This window comes from Melanotaenia boesemani, chromosome 18 (genome assembly GCF_017639745.1).
Source record: "Melanotaenia boesemani isolate fMelBoe1 chromosome 18, fMelBoe1.pri, whole genome shotgun sequence".
Classification (NCBI taxonomy): domain Eukaryota; kingdom Metazoa; phylum Chordata; class Actinopteri; order Atheriniformes; family Melanotaeniidae; genus Melanotaenia; species Melanotaenia boesemani.
The window spans coordinates 4,096,127-4,115,689 of record NC_055699.1 but is presented as its reverse complement, the minus strand read 5'-3'; the positions used below and the strand labels follow the sequence as shown (position 1 = coordinate 4,115,689).

Genomic DNA, 19,563 nt, shown 5'->3' with positions numbered 1-19,563 from the left:
GCATTTGCTTGAACGCTTACTTCTCTTATGTAAGAATGCCATCACGTTCTCAGAGAACACACACGCTTGGGCTGCATTGTAGCAGTCTCCTTTGGTTACACTGAATGAGGAAAGACGAGCAAACACAGCATATGGAACAGGCCATCTAAGCATGTTAATATGTCTCAATTAAAGGGGCTAATGGTTCTTGTAGTGGCTCTCAATCTGGACATCAGGGACATTAATGTTAACAGGACTCGGAAAACCCTCCCTTATCTGTGAAGATGTAAGGAAGGTAAAGTTTCTCCAGGAAAAGTTCAGTCTCTAGCAGCCATGATGTTGATGTTGTTGTTTTATTTGGCTGAATCTTTATCATTTAACTATGGCTCAAAAATATGCTTATAAATATATTTAGACATGTTAAATAAAAAAAAGAAAACCAAAATCTTAACAGTGCACTAAAATGCTAGAGTTGCATCGTGCAGCCTTTTGTAGTTAATGAGACAATAACAGGCCTCACTGCAAACGCATGAACGTTCACTGAAACTGGAAAAGCTCAGCAAAGTTTCAGCCATAATTGTGGTAACAGGGCTTTGCCTGGTGAGCTTTGAATGCCTCTCTTCTTCGGTTTGGATAAATCTCTCAGTCCATTTTCTTTCTTCTGTTCCAGCAGAGAAACAAATCATTAGCTGTTCAACAACGCTGTCGTCGGTGCCCTTGAGCAGGGACGTTTGCCATGTCAGACAGCAATTAGACACAAACACAGTGAAAGCTGGAGAACAAACGCCAGAGCTGCTTCAGAACAGTCTCACACTTGGTCCAGAAGCTCGTATATTTGCAGACATCAAGCATGCCGAGCTCATTGTGCTGTACTACAAGTCAACGAGTGAGATAATAGGCGATGTATCCCATGGTAACGTTTATGCTGTCTTTATCACTCAGTCATTTGGGACCAGACTCGATTATAAGCAATTTCCTGTGCAAGAGCAACATCTTGGGGGTGTTTTGCCACCCATTTTCACATACTACCTGCTTCAATTGCAGACAGAAACCCCATCGGGCAACAACGCTGTCAAGCTCTCACATATGGTGGTCAGACATCATGCTGTGCAGATTCCTCCCTGTTATTGAGAGAACTTCCCACTGTGGCACTACACCCCATCTCTGTCTCATGAGTACAGGAAGCAATCACCTGCTACAATAAACCTGTCACGCCATGGTTAGACCACATTTCTGCTTTGTTATCATGTGCCTTCCATGTTGCAACTTGCTAAATCACAACCTCGAGGTTGAAAAATTTTACAGCCGTCTTGGTCGATAAATTAAACTGTGGCTTAAAGGATGCAGGCATAAGAAGACATAAACAACAGATCGATATCAAGACAGATGAAATAAAAGATGAGAATGTGTAGTTTTTCTTTTTCAGAACACAGAGCTAAAGAAATAGCTGATTTTGTTCTGGACAACATTTCTGTAGTTGCAGCCCATCGTCTTCAGTCAGTGATAAATTGTAGATGATGCTGTGGAGGACAAGATGGACTAACAGATGCAACATGCCAATGTCGAGATTTTTTAACCTACCAGAGTAATACTACATGCTCACTGCATCCATTGTCTGCCACAGAAAAGTTGAAGTTTTAAGGTTTAACAGCATGGCATGACTTATGATTTACATCTTTACTAACATCTATAAAGGTTATCTGTAAAAGTCTCCTCAAAGTTTCAGCTGAATCTTTTTAACAACTGAATATTGAAAGACCTCCAACATACCACGCTTACACCAAAAGGGAGAAAAGTAGGGTGCTACGGTGTCCAGCATAAATACAGTTGTTTTAATGAACATTCATGAAACACTCTGTAAATGCACACTGAATTGTTGCAGTTGTGGCAGTTGCTCAGCTTCTCCTGGGGTTGGCCGAACTGTGCTGTTACAAGTTTGTGGTTCATTCGATAGCTCTGTACAATAGCTCCAACAAAAGTTGGAAGTGTTGAGAAGTTGCTGTGTTGAGAAGTATATTTTCTTACAAATAAGTTGCATTCTCTGTAGAATATTTTAAATCATGTTTTATTATAGAGCCATAGTAACTTACTCTAAACTTTTAGATTCTAGCAAATGAGTTCAGCTTCTTTCTACCTATGTTTGCTAATATGATTCTTTAAGTGTTTTAAATCCAGCAATGTTTACATCCTTGGATCTGGTTTAATGCATTTCATATTTACCAAAAGGCTTAATTTGAACCATGAAGTATGCAGTTTGAGACCTAAAAACTGTCACTGTTTATGTTTGCAACGTGGGACTGGTTCTCTGTTACTGAGAATACCTCTTCTATAAAGTGGGAGCCAACAATGAAGAAAGAAAAGAAGCTGAATTGGACTGCTAAACTGCACTTCTCTTGATTTCACATTTTCTGATGATACTTTAATAGCCAAAAAATAGTCCAACACACAACCTACTGTAAAATGGATTTGTTTTTAATTAAAATGTGTATATTGTTCACCTTTAAAACAAACCAGAGTGTGCAAACAAATGACTTTCACTTAATTCCCAAGAGTCTTAGTTCAGAAATTGGTCTAAATCCCCATTCAAAAACATCCATGTTAACTTTCAGTCATGTGGGAATAAAAAGAGATAAATACATTGCACATATCTACACAAAATAAAGCCAGGGGGAGGATAAGACAGTCTTCAGTGATGGAACCATATGGAAAAGCCTGACTCCACACAGCTGTGTGCCACATCTGTAAAAAGATGGCCTTAAGTGTTTGCAAAGCAAAGCTTATTCAGCTATAAAGAAAGCAAACATGGGCAAATCCAGAAATTACTAACTTCAAACTGAGCAGAAACAAAGTTGGTCTGATGGGAATTCAAAAGCAAGTTCAGTCCACATCAGCAGTCTTAAAGGATGAAATAAAGGATTTAATAAACAATGAAATGTAATATTTCCTACACCAAAAACCTTTAAGAGGCATGATGATAACCCTTAATATCTCAGACAGCCCCAAAGGGCACTGCCCTCTCGTCGCACAAACATTCATATTACTGCCTGCAGCTTCCTGCAGAAGGACCGCCAGAGTAATATATCCTCCGCCCCGCAGCTTTAGATGCAGTAAAATATTAATGGGACCCTCCTTGGGCAAAAGGTTACCTCTGCTCTCAGAGGTCTGATGAGGCAAAAGAGACTATGCCAAAACTCAGCTGTAATTACGAGCAGCTCAATAAAAAAATGATTAAATAAATATATAAATAAAACGCAGGACAAAACTTTCCAACTCCGATGTAATCATTAGTTCCGTTTCGCGGGAAATGACAGATGTAAAAGGTAAACGTGAAATTTTATCTTCGCGCGTCAAAGCGCGCAATGACCGCGGGAAGGGGATGCTTTCTGCAGATTTTTACGACTAATGAAATCACTTCACTGGCGTCATGCAAAACAAACGGGAGAAAATGCACCTTACCAGCACGTTGCCCTGCATTTTTGCGGTCTCAATCAGACTCTTTTCCTTCATTTTTCCCTCCCTCAATGTCTGCTTCCGAAAGCTTGGATTTATGGACTTTTTAGACGGTTTTTGTCAGCTCTCAGCTCTCAGATAGGGAGGGAGCCCGTTTATAAGTGGGTGGGCTTATAACCGAACGGGTCGATTAAAAAAAAGAGAAAGATGAACAACGTGGAGCTCCGCTTGGAGGGCTGTTCAAATGGTCTCTGGCAGAGCGCTCCTTCCATGCCCATAAAACTAAACGCAAATTATAATCACAGCTAAGATCAGGTTGGATAAATGTTTAACCTCTGGTTGTCAGAACAACAGAAAACACATTTTCCATGTTTATCAGGAGCTGATAATAAGTGCGCCCCCCCATAAAAAAAGAGAACACAATTTCACAAAAACCAGAAAAAAAAAAAAAAAAAATAAATAATAAATGATAAATTATATATATATATATATATATATATATATATATATATATATATATACATACATACATACATATATATATATATACATACATACATACATACATATATATATATATATATATATATATATATATTTTTTTTTTTTTTTTTTTTTTTTTAAGGGTCGCGGGTAAGCTGGAGCCTATCCCAGCATTAACAGGTGAGAGGCAGGGCCAACAGCCAAACAAACAGCCAATGATATATTAGTTTTAAATAAACAGTTGTGTACTTAGGTGCATAGGTTAATCCTATAAAGATTTCCTACAAACATTGATTGGCAATGAGGAAAACTGGCTTTGAGCCAAATCACAAGTTTTATCAGTGTTCCTAACATGTTTAACATGTGTGGCTCTTGAACCTTGCACAGATTTGCACAGAAGAATACAGTCTCCCTGCATTTTCACTGATGGATTTCAAACTGCATTACATGGAGTGTTTTGCAATTAAGAGAAAATAAAACCTAAATGATCTTTTTTCAGATTTTACATTGCAAAGTAAAACTTTAAAGACAAGTCCAATATTAAAATCTATACCACGCTCTCAAGATAAATCCAGAATTAAATGGAACAACCTTTCCCAGTACACACTTTAATTTTGTACAATTTCAGACAGAAGTCTGAGGTGAGCCAAAAGAAGAAATAGAAAAACAGAATTCTCTCCAAACACTGAGTTTTTGGATTATATTGGATTTTACACATCTGCTACTGTTCCTCCTCTGTTGTTTGGATTTTAGGCTTTGCTTAGCATTTTTCTTTTATGTGTGTTGATTCCCCTCTGGCCTACCCAAGATCCCTCCTGCTTGTGTGTATCCGCAATTTCTCTAAATGGCACTGTTTTAAATATCTGTTTATAATTGGCTTGATTCAATAACAAGGAAAGACACTGGGGATACACTTAAGTTATGGAAGTTTCAGAAAGTACACTTGGCATAAGATGCACCTTAAATCGGCTATAGCTGTTTTATATACCAGGCTAATATCGAATTAAACTGTGAGGGATTGAATCTATTTTTAGAGGACCTGCCATCATTGTATTGAGGAGTGACTTAATCCATTTTTCTTTCTCTACTGGGAATTGTCATTGACATCTTACTTGCTATGTAAATTCATTTAAGTCTGGCGTGTTTTTATTGATCACATAAACTTCATCTCAGACTCATACCCTAAAACGCATAAATACTAAGAAACAATAAAAACACTGTATAAATAAATAGCAGTAAAAGAGGTAACTAAAACAGTGAGGTGCATGTCTGAGGTATTTCAAGGTGCATTGTTCAAAGTCATGACAGCTTGTGGAAAAAAACCTTTAGTATGACGAGATGTAGTGCATGTAATAGCACAATATCGTTTCCTTGAGGGCAGGAGGTCAAACATCTGAAAACTGTGAATATTATACCTGTCTCCTCACTAGAGGTGGCGCTGCATCAAGAATTGATGAAGGCGTAGTTTGCTTCCTGCGTCTGGTTCACTTGACGTTAATTGAAGTTCATGCATTCAGATGGACCAAAAAGTGCACCGAAGGAGGAGATTTTTCCACTAAGAGACTTTTATGTCCTTAATGGCACAGGCATAAGATGACAACACCTGGATTCATCAAGCTTAAATTGCAAAAGAGTGGTTCAGAGAGAGTAAGACATCATTTTCACACATGGATTGTCCACCTGACATCAATTTGTGCCAAAATCTGGTAAAGGAGTTCCAACTAAATGAATAGTGTGTGACTCTTCTGTGCTTGTTCTACTTCTTCACATTACTGACTTGCTTTTTTGCAGTGGTTGCTATGTCAACGGATGAAAACCAAACAGTATTGCCCAAACTTGAATTGCAGGGTAAAAACAACTTTTTCTTTAGATGTCATCTACCTGCAAACATCTTGTTTCAGCTGGAATATGTGATGTATATGAGTGAATACATATGATCAATACAATGCTTTTATCTCTTATCGATTCTCTTGAGTCTGCACAGATTTCAAAGAAGATGAAGGGAACTAATCACATGCACCACTTTTACTTGGTGAGCACTATGTTCAGTATCTTTATGTTTTAATCATATTTCAAAGTTAAAGTACATATTGTGTGATTTTTAGCCAGCATGCCTCATTTTTAATTCAGTGTACAGGTTGCTTTCAAGATGGAAGTTGCTTTAGTTTTCCTCTCAGGCTTTTTTAAACCAATATTACTATGAAACATTCTGAATTTAAGGTTTTATTTAAGGTGCTGATGATGCAGGCGAAAAAGCATCCTAAACACTCAGCAGCAGCTAACAGAACAGCTCCCACCAGCTGGAAGGTGGAAACGGCACGTCTCAGGTAAATCTTGTTTAAAAGTGCCTGGTATTAATTACATTGGATATGACTGTCAAAACAACCTAATGGGGGCATCAGGCTCCCTAGACACCAGCTGGACTGCTGACAGAGGGAGAACACAGCAGTTGCAAAGACAGGTAGCTCGCTGTGATGCTTTATTACTGAGTTTGCATTTTTCACAGATTTCCCACATAACTACTCCACAGAGTTCTGTCAGGGGCAGGCTTAAAAGGTTACCATTATAACACAATTTCAAACTCCTGGCAAATAACTCCTCTAAATTGCAGCTCTACGCTTTGTTGATCGCTCCACATTGAGTCTGGGTTTATATTTCAAACATGACTTGTAAACTCCCTTTGACCTCATAAGTTGGCCTCTACAACAAATGTGATTTTGAATGCACCATGTAGCTTACTCCCCCTTCTACACATACTGAGCCAAGTTGGAATTCATCACATACAGATGTGACAGCCAAGGACATCTGTAACAACAATGTTGTCTGTGCAGAAACAGACAGCAGCAGCCTGATGTTAAGACTCCCAGAGAAAATGGCTGGTCAGGGATGGCTAAGCGCTTGTACTCTGTGAAGCTGCACAAAAAAGGCAGTAGACTGTTAGAGAGCAGACAGCTGCCAAAGCTACCGAGCTGCATGTGAGCTCTGCTGGGGAGAGAAAATCTGCAGCCGTGTTAACGGCTGCTGATCGAGTCCAGCACAGACAGCCACAGCACACGGTTGGTGGAGTCAAATTGCTATTTTCCATGGACAGAGCAAGAAAAATCTGTCATTTCATTACAAACAAAAGACAACATAAAACTACTTTTAAAAAAGTGACTACATAGTACACAGAAAAAGATAAATTAAGCAACAATACCTCAACAATACCACATTTTTTTCCTTTAATCTGGGCTAAAGGTGGCAGCAATGGTCAGGTTAAAGTGGTATATTAATATAGAATGCTTTTGCTTTGTTGGGGTTCAGACCTGTTGAAACTTGTATCCCTCCACAGATATTTTCCAACACTGGTGCTTTTTGGTTGTCCTCCAGAAAAGTTAACAACATATAGATATTGGAGATGACACTTTACATTGGTCGACTGCTGTTTGGTGCAAAGTTATCTTATCAATGGGGAACTGACAACAACTGATTCATAACAAAGAGGACAAAGTACCAAACAAGCAAAAAAGCACCAGTGAAAATCTCAGGGTTCATCCTTAGCTTCTGGTACTATTGGGGACTCGGTTCAGTTGGAGATTGCAACATTCCTCTGATCCAAGACCAAAGTTTGCTTCTTTGATCTGCATCATAGTAGTTTGTGAATGCACCCGTATTTAATTTTAATGTCTGCCTTTTTTTTTAAAAGCAGAACAATGCTGAAGCACCAACAACAGCAACAACACTATCAACAGCATTCCACATCTTAGACTGTAATTCTCACACTGCCTGCAAGTGTCAGCAAAATATAATAAGGTGTAAACATGCATCTGCATAGCTGTGATGTTTGAGGCCAGGCCAACGTCTTAGGCTCTTTGTTATGTTCCCTGATTAGTTCCCATGATGATGGCTTTTATGAATAGTTTGGTATACAAAGATTAGAAGCTCTATCACTGTTTTGTCAGTGGTTTTAATGTTGTGGCTGACTGGTATGTTTTATTAGTGACCAGTGGTCCACACTAAATGATTCACCTGAAAGACCTATGATCAGCCCTTCACACACTTATTTATTCATTTATCCTATTAGCCCCCTGGTAGCACCTAATGTGTGGTAATGACTCTTCTCATCAGCAAGCTCTGCAGTAACATTTATATCTTCCTATTTAAACAATTATTCTAAATTATTTCAACTTTAGACTGTGTAATACAAGACAAATACAGTTTCAGACACAAATCATCACAGGTTTTGTAACGTTACATTTAATCACTGCAATTTGGGATTTTTACAGTACGACCTTTTGTGTCTGTAAGCATTCATCACAGGGCGTTTTGGTAGCATGTGTATCCCAAGCAAGCCTTCTTTCATGAGCCAGGAGGGCTTTTAGACAAAAGTGATTAAGAATAGGCTCAGTTCAGGATTGATTGGCCTCAATTCCCAGTGAAGTGAGTGCAGAGATCAAGCTTCATTCTGGTGACAACAGTCATCCAGCACAATAAACACAACCAAGACCTTCATAAGGGGAAAAGCAAAAAAAAAAAAGAGAGAAAAAAAGGGGGTAAAAAAAATCAATGGTTTCATTATGAACTTTAATTACTTGATACCGTGATATCCTCTACGCTGCTGTCACTGTTTTCTTTTGCTGTTTTAATGACAGTCTGAGAGATACTGAACTTGTTTCAAAGAGTAATAAAATTACTGTCAGCAGTATCACCCTTAAACTAAATTGAACCCAGGAAACCGAGACAGCCACTAAATCCTTTCCTGATACAACCAGATTGTCTAACTGATTCATTTCTTTTTGAGAAAACAGTCTGAGAAGGTACTGGGCAAAGCTAAGTTTAAGTTTAAATGTGATTCATTTCAGCTACAGATAAAGACAGATGAGTGGAAAAACAGAAGACTGTATTTCAAAAGCTTCACTAAGGAATGCTACTGTTTCAGTGCATATATGATCGACTGATTTGCATCTCAAACACCTTTCTCTTAAAAAAACGCTGGGTGCACTTCACCGCTGGTGGGGAGCTACATAATCTAGATTAAGAGGTTTGCAATGACCTTCCCTGCCCCGGACTGCCAGGGCAACAGATCGTTACCACGTCTAATGAATTCAGGGATGAAAAAAAAGAAAAAGAAAAAGAAAAATGGAACTCAGACATGTTAATCTTTGCAGGCGGTCTACTTTTATTATCACTGTCTTATACAGAGCTAGAAATATAATAAGCTGATTGTTATATTTATATGAGATTTACTGCAGGCACCAACTCTTGCAAGTGAAAAGCATTAATATCTGTTCAGATCTTCTCTATGAAGCACTCGTCCAAAATATGACATATGACTAATTGTAACTCTACTATTGCCACAAACGGCTCCAGTTGTCAAGACAAAGTTACTTCAATTATTTTTCAACTTAGGGAAATTCTGCTTCCCACCCCAACATGACAGAGCCAGTAAGCACATCTGAATATTAATGAAACAGTTGCTTTGAACAGCAGGCGTTTGTCAGGAACTTGGATCAGATTCATCACGTTAACCTGCTCGGCTACACTAAGGGACGAATGATGAGCTCCCACTTCACAGCAGCTGGCTTCAGCTTCTCATCTCACGCTAAAAAAAAACAGATGTGTATGCAAGTGCCAAGTGAACGCGTCAGAAAAGGAAAAAAATATATATATATATGAATGATTTGAAAGATTGATGGATGTATACTTTTAGTGATGATCCATTCTATCAGGATTTTTGCTTTTTTCTAATCTAAAGACCGAGTTGTTAAAGATGTGACAGGGAGATTTTAAACATACGAAGTAGAATTATGCCTGACTGACAATTACACGTTTACTCTTATTGCATATGACACATTCAGTACATTATATGCATAGCTGAGTTGAGCTATAATTAGGATTGAAAGTGGCCATTTAATTGGACTACTATTTTAGTCTCAGCATACATGCACAGGAAAGTTATAAAGTTATTAACCATGTCTGTTGCGCTGTCCTGCACGAATAAATGTTCATGAAATTTTGCTGCTGCTAATTGTCTCTCATTAAAGCTGAATTCCTTGTAGATGTTGCCTTTTAGTTATTTAAATATAGATTTTGTTAGAAGACACTGTGGTTACGAAATAAAGTTTCGTAATTATCATATGGTCTGCTTTTTATTTCTAGTTGTTGATGTGTTAAAATATCTGGAATAAGAAACTAAAATATGTGAATGACTACAAACACTGCTGTCAAGTTGATGAAAGGTGCAAATGTTGAATAAATAATCTTTTAGGCTACATATTCCCTTCAATGCAGAACAACTTTCGTTTCCAGTACATAAAAGCTAAATATGGAGCTGCATCAGATCTTAGCAGTCTTGGGTTGATCATATTTTTATCAAAACTTTTCCAGAATTCTTCCACATCTGACCATAAGCCCCATCCAGACCCACCTATCATCCCACACACACTTATGTTTTGGTTGTGTCTACCTGTGATGCCGTGTGCTGTACCCACAATGCATTTTGTTTTGTAGTCCCCTAGCTTTCTGTATTTGGTCTATTTGAAGCAGACCGAGACCTGCATTTGTAGGCAGACTGAGTCCACTTCTTTGATTTGAATCAGAATTTATTGGCACATTCACAAACAAAGCAGACTCTCTGAGCTAACAGACTTGGATTCAAATACAAGAGGCTTGTGTGAATATGCCCTTAAAGATTTCATATCTTCATATTTTTCAAGAAGTGCACTTAACTGGTAAGTCCTGTTTTTCAAAGTAAGATGGGAGCCAGAGCCTTGTTATCAGGACCCTCTGTGAAACCAGCTCCTAGTTTGGGTTCAGAAAGCAGGCATCCTCTCGACCTTTAAGATTAGACTTAAAGCTTTCCGTTTTGACAAAGCTTATAGTTAGGGGTAGCTTGGTGACCCTTGGCCATCCCTTTAGTTTTGCACACTGCACATTGAATTGTCTTGTACATGAAATGTGCTTTACATTTACAGTAAACCTGCCTTGCTGCTATCGGCTTAGCATGCTGGGGCATGTACTGAGCATTTCAAAATTATGATTTCTCCATGTATAAATATATGACATCATTATTTTTATTATCTTGTGTTTCTCATTTTTTTTCTCTCATTAAGTATTCATGGCTTAGAGTTATGGCGCTCTTGACCTTTCTGTCCTGTCCTCTCCACTCCCACCCAGTCGAAGCAGATGGCTACTCTCTATGAGCCGGCTTCTCCTGGAGGTTTTTCTTTCTGTTAAAAGGGAGTTCTTTGTTTTTTTTTTTCTTTCCACTGTCACCTACTGCTCTCTGCATTCTCAGAATGGGGGATAGAACTGAAGACAAATTGCATGCAATCTGTTGCTCTCCTTAGCTGGAGAATAATTTTTATGAAAAGGCTTGTATGAACATCGTTATAAATTGTATTAATGTGAATAGAATAATGGTTCTGTTTTGATTGGAATAAAACTCGACTACAATTAATTGTATTGAATTTGACTGCATTTGTAAAAGTGCCTGGTTGTGAATTTGTGCCGTATAAATAAAACTAGTCTTATCGTGCAATAAACATTGTTGTCAAATCTTACATCTGTGGTGCAATGACTCCTGTTTTTAGTCTCTGTCTTAATGTCCGCATGCTTCCCACAGAAAAAACCTCTCACCGGCCAAACCACTCCACTGGGATCCACCAGGTAAAAGGTAACCATCATAACAAATTATATATATATATATATATATATATATTCGCAATGATGGTATGTTTGTTATGATGATATATATTTATTTATTTATTTATATTTTAAGCACCAACACCAATGAGAAAAGACATGTTCTTTATGTTCCATGATAGTAGGGGGCAGGGATGTCCATGACAAGTTATTAATGATACTTACCATGTAAGTAGCAGGTTCATTGAATACATCCAACTCCAAGGTTATTGATGACAGTGTTCCTATATGGTGAATATTACACTTCACAATAGTGGTAATCATTCATTACTTGATTTATAATTCTAAACATAAACATTTAATAACTGAGGGTCTGCTGCATGCACCCCAGATCTCTCCAATTCCTCATTGGACACTGATTAGCGTATTTGTTTGTTTATTCCATGTTATGGTAATGTGTATTTCCGAAATTAAAGCTGAAAAAAAAAACAAAATAAATAAAATTATAATGTGAGTCAGGGAGGTTAGTTACTGCCACATACATCTCCATAGCAATCGGAAGTTAGCATTAGGTAACTTTTGGTCTATTTTTTTTTTTTTTTCTCATGGATTTGTTTTAACAAATCATGTATTAAAAAGTAGTTGGTAATAAATGTTAAACGTAAAAAAAATGGTGGGGACATGATTTCAACTTTCCCACAATGATACAATAACTGTAGGTAAGTTCCTGTAATAACAGAACTGAAGTTTACAAAGTTAATGGAAAGTAGTAAAATGTCAAAAGATCAAAATTGACATCATCTAAGCCACAGGGAAGACAGGTATCTCAAGCCATACAGAAATATTTTAACTCAAATTATTGGTCTTAATGTTAGCTCGCTGCTTATGCTGACCTAACTCGCTCTATGAACTAGTGGAATAAGTCTCTTGCTGTGGCTTTTTTAAAGAAAACGAGCTAAAGGGGAAAAACACATAAAAAGAAAAGAAAAAAGAAAACAGCACCTAAAATATGAGCTTAAACGCTACAGTTATAGCTGGCTAGCTACTTTTCACCTTGAAAAACAGCGCTCCATTAGCCAGCTAAACCTGCTGTGCACAGTCAGACCCTGTCCAGAATCACAGATCACTCACTACTCACCCTATTACACAAGCTCGACATTTTTGGTGTCTAAATTCTAAATTCACAGTAAAGTCAGCTTTTAAGCTCTCTATACTATGCTATATAGTCAAAGTATCCCACAGTTTAGATTTGGAAAAAGCAGATGATCAAACACCCGAATATAGACAGAATTTTATTTCATTCTTATCAATGCAGGAACAAAACTATAAGTTGTGAAAGAAGTACAATTTCATCAAATTAATATGTTTAATATGAATAGCAAACAAATGTAAACAACAACAGCTCAAAGTATGTAGTATTTATTTTGGGAGAAACAGTTGAAATATAAGGTACATCCCAAAATTGCATACTAGTAGCCAATTAACCCATACATCACCAAAAGTCTACACATACAACTCCCTAAGAATTCAGTAAAGATTAGTGTGTGAGTGTTTGATTTCCGAGTCACTATGCAATGATTTGACAATCAGGATTAGCAAACACTAAGTTACAGTGACAATTAACAGTGTCAGCTGATTACTCACATTCCTAGTCCCTGAGCAGTTCCTAGCAAGCTACATTAAACACAGAAGATGGATGTTGCAAATACACTTTTTGCATCTTACACATCAGGTAAAAACTTTCACAGCAGGCCTGTTAGGCTCCCTGCTTCATCAACATTTACATATTTGTGCCACTCTACTGTCAACAGAGTGTAAAAATGATTAGACTTGGTTCCTCAGTAATGCTAACAACCATTAAAGCTGACGGATGGCACTGTGGAGTTGGTGGCACATTTATCCATCAGGAAGATACAGCCGAATGAATCTGATGGCACTTCGTTTTACCCTTTTTCTGATGAGTTTTGAACAGGATGCCTGCAGATATGGTATGAAAGTCATCCCTACATCTCTCAAGCTGAAAAACCATAGATCCATGAGGAAAATGTATTTTATCTTTGCACCATGTCCATTGAAGTGTACAGGCACCCAAACATCACTTGAATTATTATGCTGCTATAATAGCATCATTCCATACAGAGTTTAGAAGCTGGGATTTGCTCCAATAAGTCTACCATTGATTTAGGCTGATGGAAAACAGTCAGCATTCCAGCTCAAACAAAATATGTGTTGTGATAGTATGAGGTTAAGACTGACTGCAGGGGAATCAAATTTTGCTTTTGATTAATCAGACCTCCAATTTTCCTTTCCATAAAACATTTAATTGACCATGAGATGGTCCATAAAAACAACCAGAGAAACTTTAGGGGGGATTCCCACAAAGTTATGAAGATGCAACTGTTGTGCAAAAAGAGTTCAACTAAATTTTAAGCTACAAAGGGAATCTGTTATGGGTACACCTACAATTTTCAATAAGGAACTAACATCAAGCTGCTTTGAATTTGCTGAGTGATCATCTATATATTCTCCATTTTTTTTTATTTATTTAATAAACTTTTTTCAAGAAGCCGAGGTATTTACAAACAAACATAATGAATATCTTCATCTGCCTTTATATAAATCAACTATTTTCCCCATTCTTTTAGCAATACTGAAATAGCTTCCACAGTATATCACTAAGTAATGAAACTTTCTCTGTCATTTGTGTGGCTATGAAATGAACTGCATTCATACATTTCACTACAAAAAAGGCCGTCTTTCATTACCAGTAAAGGCCTGTGGATGTCAGATATTTTCTCTGAACACCCATTTGGGGAGATTAACTGCATGAATATGCTTCAGTGTCTGATAACAGGAGAGTCATATCACATCACCCAAGGTGGTTTCTGGGGCAACAGCGAGGCCATCAATCAGGTAACTGTAATCTCATGAGAAATCATTGTCAGCATTCAAATTAGTGTCACATTTCACACACCCTCTGTGTGTACACTCATGAAAAATTGGAAAGCGTATGGTAAATAGCAGTGTAAAACTAGAAGAAGAAGCAGCAAAACCTTTATTAGTCCCTCTGTGGAGAAATTGCACTGCTGTACATTTTACAGAGATTGATCAAAGCAAAACTGTATTTAACTGAAAAAAAGTCTGCATTATATTGCAAAGACAATATATCAGGACACAATGAAACAACAGTTGTATTGACATGTTCAGTCGGTAGATTTCATCCTGTAATTCATTATAAAACTAAAGCCTCGTTCAAGCAAAATAAAGGTTAAGACACAGTAACCATAGAAAGCATTAGGCAAGACTCAAACCATGGACTTCAGCACCATTTTAGTGCATCTAACTAACTGAGCTATTCATCAGGTATAGATCATCCACAGGATAGCATATTTGCATATTACAGATACTGTGCAGAAATGAGACTAATGTTCTTCAAACTGTTTCTAGTTCTCATGCCAAGTAAGGGGTGTCTTATTGATGACCTCCCTAATTCCACCAAGAAAGCCTTCAAGTGGGTTCCCTGCATTCATGTTCACCCAGTGAAGGCCTATGATGGAAGATTTACATCACAAAATATCTTTTAAAGACAGCTCAACATAACTGTTATCAGGACTACTGACATGGCATCGGAAATGATCTTCTACATATGTGGAGTTTTTTTCCTGCAGACTACCCCACTAAAAGCAATGCAAATATAGCATAAAGGCACAACAACAGAAACAAATGTACTAAATGACATGCTGGAAATATTCTGGCTATTAAGATATCGCAAAGATAATGTGTGACATGCTAAAAATCTCAAGGAGAAGCCCATAACCTTACACTCAAGCATTCAAATGCCTCAGCGGACTCATTAAGACATGTATTAACTTTAACATTAAGAGGGAAGTTAATGATCCTAAAACCTTTATCTCCGAGGCAGCGTCTCTGGGAAAACTCTTATGCAACAGACTGCTCACTTGTATGCACTGCAGGTCTATATCCACATAACAATCCAGCCTAACCAACAGGATAGGGCTGAGTGGGCTCTTTTTCTACCTTGCACCTGCACATTTGTCCCACTTTCAGTTGTTGTGTACAGCTTGCTGCTGATTTTAGATTGTAGTATCTCTGGAGGCATGGAACGCATTAAATGAGACTAATACAAACAGACAGCAAGGTTCAGCAGTTGCAGCATATTTGATAGTATTCTGCTCTTGTTGCACTTTAATGATGGCTCAAGTTTAGAATTGAACTAAAATGATGCTTGATGGCTTCACTGATCCCCACATCTCTCAGATTCCTTGCCATTTTGCCACAAAAGCACATCATTACTGGCTGACAGCACACAACACTGGCCCTGTGCTCTTTATCCATCTGTATTAATGTGCCAGTGTGAGTGTATCCATAGATATTGTGGCCACACAGAATGAATCTGTGTTTGCATGCCTCCTGAGGATGAATTACAAAGCATTGATTTGGACGATCACAGACGAGGGCACAATAAAACCGTTGTTTATGTTCAAGCGGTGTGTGATCATTGTCAAGGGGAACAGCATCTTGTTTGAGGGCAATGTAGAGCACCATGGGAGTTAACTCGACAAATAATTTCTTTTTAACTGCCAGGGATGCAAGGATAGAGAAGGCTTGTGCAATCAGTCATACAGCAGCATTTTGCGATAAGTCAATTGAATTGCATCCACCAGTTATGTGGAAATGGTCTGTATCAGGGCCATGCAATACATTTCAATAAAGGCTGCAGATTGGAAGTGTTGTGAGACAAGGACGGAGCTCAGGAAACAATATGTAAAGTCATGGCCAAACCAGCCAAGCGCCAAGCAATCAGGCCAAATGACTGTCTCGATTTAAATAGTTAGGTGCAGCACGTTTAGGGCTTTAAATCTATTTTTAAAGGTGGTGATGGAAATGCTTGAATTAAATTAATCTAGTGAAACAAAACTTGTTTATTAAGGAATTTCACCAGGAGGTTTCTTTATTGTTTGGTGAACTACAGTATGCAGACACATGTCAGCTGTCCTTGATGAAAGATGTCCACTGTGAAAGAATTGTGCTTGTTCCTTAAGAACAATAGTCCAACTTCAGACACTACGAGATATTTGACAATCTTGTGAAAGAACACAATAATGGACAAATATATGACTGTGTCATAAATTTAGGATCATAGAACTTACATGTTCAGAACACAATATAGAAAACTGCTGCATTGTACTGGAACCAAAACAAACCTGAACCGAACCTGAAAACCATTTATTTATTGGCATCATAGTTTATCATTGTGAAGCACAGATGGACATTGACTAGCCTTAAAGCCCGATGCAATTCAGAAGGTATCTTCATCATACAGTCTGCACACATCAAACATGACACCGTTGCCGAGTTTATTAGATACCTGTCACACAGTGTAGCTTAAATAACACAGTCTGAAAGCAGCTTTCAGCAGCTTATGGAGAAACACAGAAAAGAAATATCAAAAACATACATTTTTCTTGGAACACACTTGAACCACGATGCAGGAAAGACAAAGTTATGAAAATGGTTTTATGCCTTTATATTTTTCACCTCATACTGAGTCACTATCAAAAGAGTCCATCATAGAGCGCATCATGGAGCTCTGAGGTTATAAATCTCTAGCTCAACGCTGCTTGTTGTATGCTTGTGTTACTGTACGTGGTCTACATTGTCTGTACATACACTTAGTCATTATTTGTTCTATTTACAGGCTGCTTCCTTTGCATGGAGCCAACTTTGCTTAAATTTAAAGATGCTCATTTTGCTGAAGGAATTCATATCAGTTTTAAGGGACTTAGAGGCAGATACTTTCAGATGTACACCTTATGATTGATGATGATCTTGGCATTTATAAACTTGTGCTATTTATCTTATGGTTTTATGACTAATTAGAATTTTCTTATTTTACTTTTCATTTTAGCTTTGAATAATTCTTATGTTTGTTTTATTAAATGTCTGTATGTGTTGTAACTGTACTAATGCTGATGTGTTGACCAGGTCACTCTTACAAAATGGATCTTTGATCTCTTAGACATATATCGATTTAAATAAAGATTATATGAGAAAAAGTTTTTTAAAAAAGTTCCCACGAAGCCCATGCAGACTCTTCACTTTTTGTAGTTAGAAAAGTAAGTTCAGGATGCAAGTGTTTAATAGGCTGCAGACACAGTTCTGTATCCCACTGTGATAGGCAGAAGTGCAATGATTCAACTGCCAGACCTGAAGGTTAAAAGGAGAAAATCCTCCCACACACTGAACTTTGTTCTGCTCTAGTTGTACGAGATGGTAAAGTTAATAATACCAACTTGAGAGAAATGCCACTGTGTGTTGGAACATTAGTTCCAAATGTTTTCCAATTGTTTCACTGATCAAATTAAACTTATTCATGAATAGACCAAACACTCAAACATCCTCCTATCTTCCTCAAAAATCATCTGTCTAAACATTCTCCTTCACTTATCAAGGGTCGGGTCAGAGGGACAGTCGCTATAACCAGAGAAGCCCAGATTTCCCTCTTCCCAGCCACTTCTTCAGACTCCCCCAGGGAAATCCCGAGGTGTTCCCCTGCCAGCTGTGAGACACAGTCCCTCCAGGGTTTTCTTAATAGTTGTCTTTCCTAGGGCCTCCATGTTGGACATGCCTGGAACACCTCTCCAGGAGGCATCCTAACCAAATGTCATCCAGCTCCTCTCAATGCAAAGGACCCCCTCAAGAACAATTAACTCATTAACCATGTACTCCAAGTGTAACTCATACAACTCATTCCTGTATTTGAATTCTTGTAAGTCACAAACATATCTAAAGATGGACACTGAGAACAACTAAGGAAGTGAGTCTTGCTGTTAGCATTTTCGTTTTTCTAATGCAAAATAACTTTTCATGAATTAACAGAAAAGCAAATACAGAAAACAGAAGCCAGTGGATACTGTTTCTGTAAAACCAGTTCCGGACTACAATTTTGCAACCATTTTCTGAGACTCAAAATTCTTAGAAGAAGCTAAATTTGACCCTAAAAGGTACTATCCCACAACTTTCACATGCGTGCCTTCTCCAACACACCTGAATCAAATGAATGGCTGATTACCAGCCTCTGAGGGGATTTAGCCACTTTAAGATGTGTTGGAGAAGAGATGCATCTAAAATTTGCAAGATAGTAGCTCTCGAGGACTGGACTTGGGCACCCCTGCGCTAAACAAATGCTCAGAGTGATCAAAGTGTCCAAAATGACATGAAAACACAAGATTTAAGATAGATGTGCTTGCAGTCTTTAAATTCTCTAAACTTAGTTTCATAAAGCAGATCAGTTATTGATTAAACTCTAAACCTTTGGTTTGCTTTGATATCTTAACATAGATGTATCACAATTCCAACCCAGTCTCACAAGAAAATGTCTAAAAGGAATATTTTTCCACATGTCCAAAATGTACTGAAACTGTGAAACATCTTTTTTTTTTACCTATTGTGTTGCATAGTTTGGCATACCCATGCATTTGTTAAGATTGAAACATTATCACACATTGGTGCCCTCTAATAAAGGCTAATTTGGTATGCATCTTGCATCTTGTCTCTCTTCTGAGCTTTTTCCAGCCAGTAAAAGTCAGGCCAATGTTGACTCTTGTATTATCTCTTGTTCATTCACTTTCTTTCTTTTTCTCTTCCTCAGATGTAGTTCTCATTTATTTTTTTAAATCAACCAAAGTGCACATTTAAAATGTGCCAGTGTCTTGCTGTCCATTTGCTGGCCCGTGGTTGAGCACCATAAAGCAAATCACAGCTGTGACGTGACACCTCAGGTTGGAATATAAAGTTTTAAAGTGGAGTTTCTAAGCCTCGGGATAATACTGGGTAACAAAGGCTCCAGGAATGTGTATAATAAATGTCATGTGTGCCATCAAAATGAGTCAGAAGCACAGAGTTTTAAGGTTGGAAACTTATATAATCTATAGAGTCTAATCACGTGTTCTTCATAATTCACTCACCAAACATGACTTACTAAGCTAAAAAGGTTAAAACTCCTGA

At 37.8% G+C, this 19,563-nt stretch overlaps 1 protein-coding gene across 2 annotated transcripts in view; it reads right to left on the bottom strand.

Annotated features, from left to right (window-relative positions):
• The window catches only part of LOC121628587 (dipeptidyl aminopeptidase-like protein 6), a 293,653-nt gene that overhangs the window by 261,622 nt on the left and 12,468 nt on the right, over positions 1-19,563 (bottom strand). The window contains exon 1 of one of the 2 annotated variants that reach the window (XM_041967679.1): positions 3,436-3,524. The exons of the other annotated variant lie outside the window; for it this stretch is intronic. Coding sequence (XP_041823613.1) covers positions 3,436-3,486 — 51 coding nt within the window. The 5' untranslated portion in view covers positions 3,487-3,524. Of the gene's footprint in view, positions 1-3,435; positions 3,525-19,563 lie in introns of those variants that run through there. 2 annotated transcript variants of the gene reach the window in all.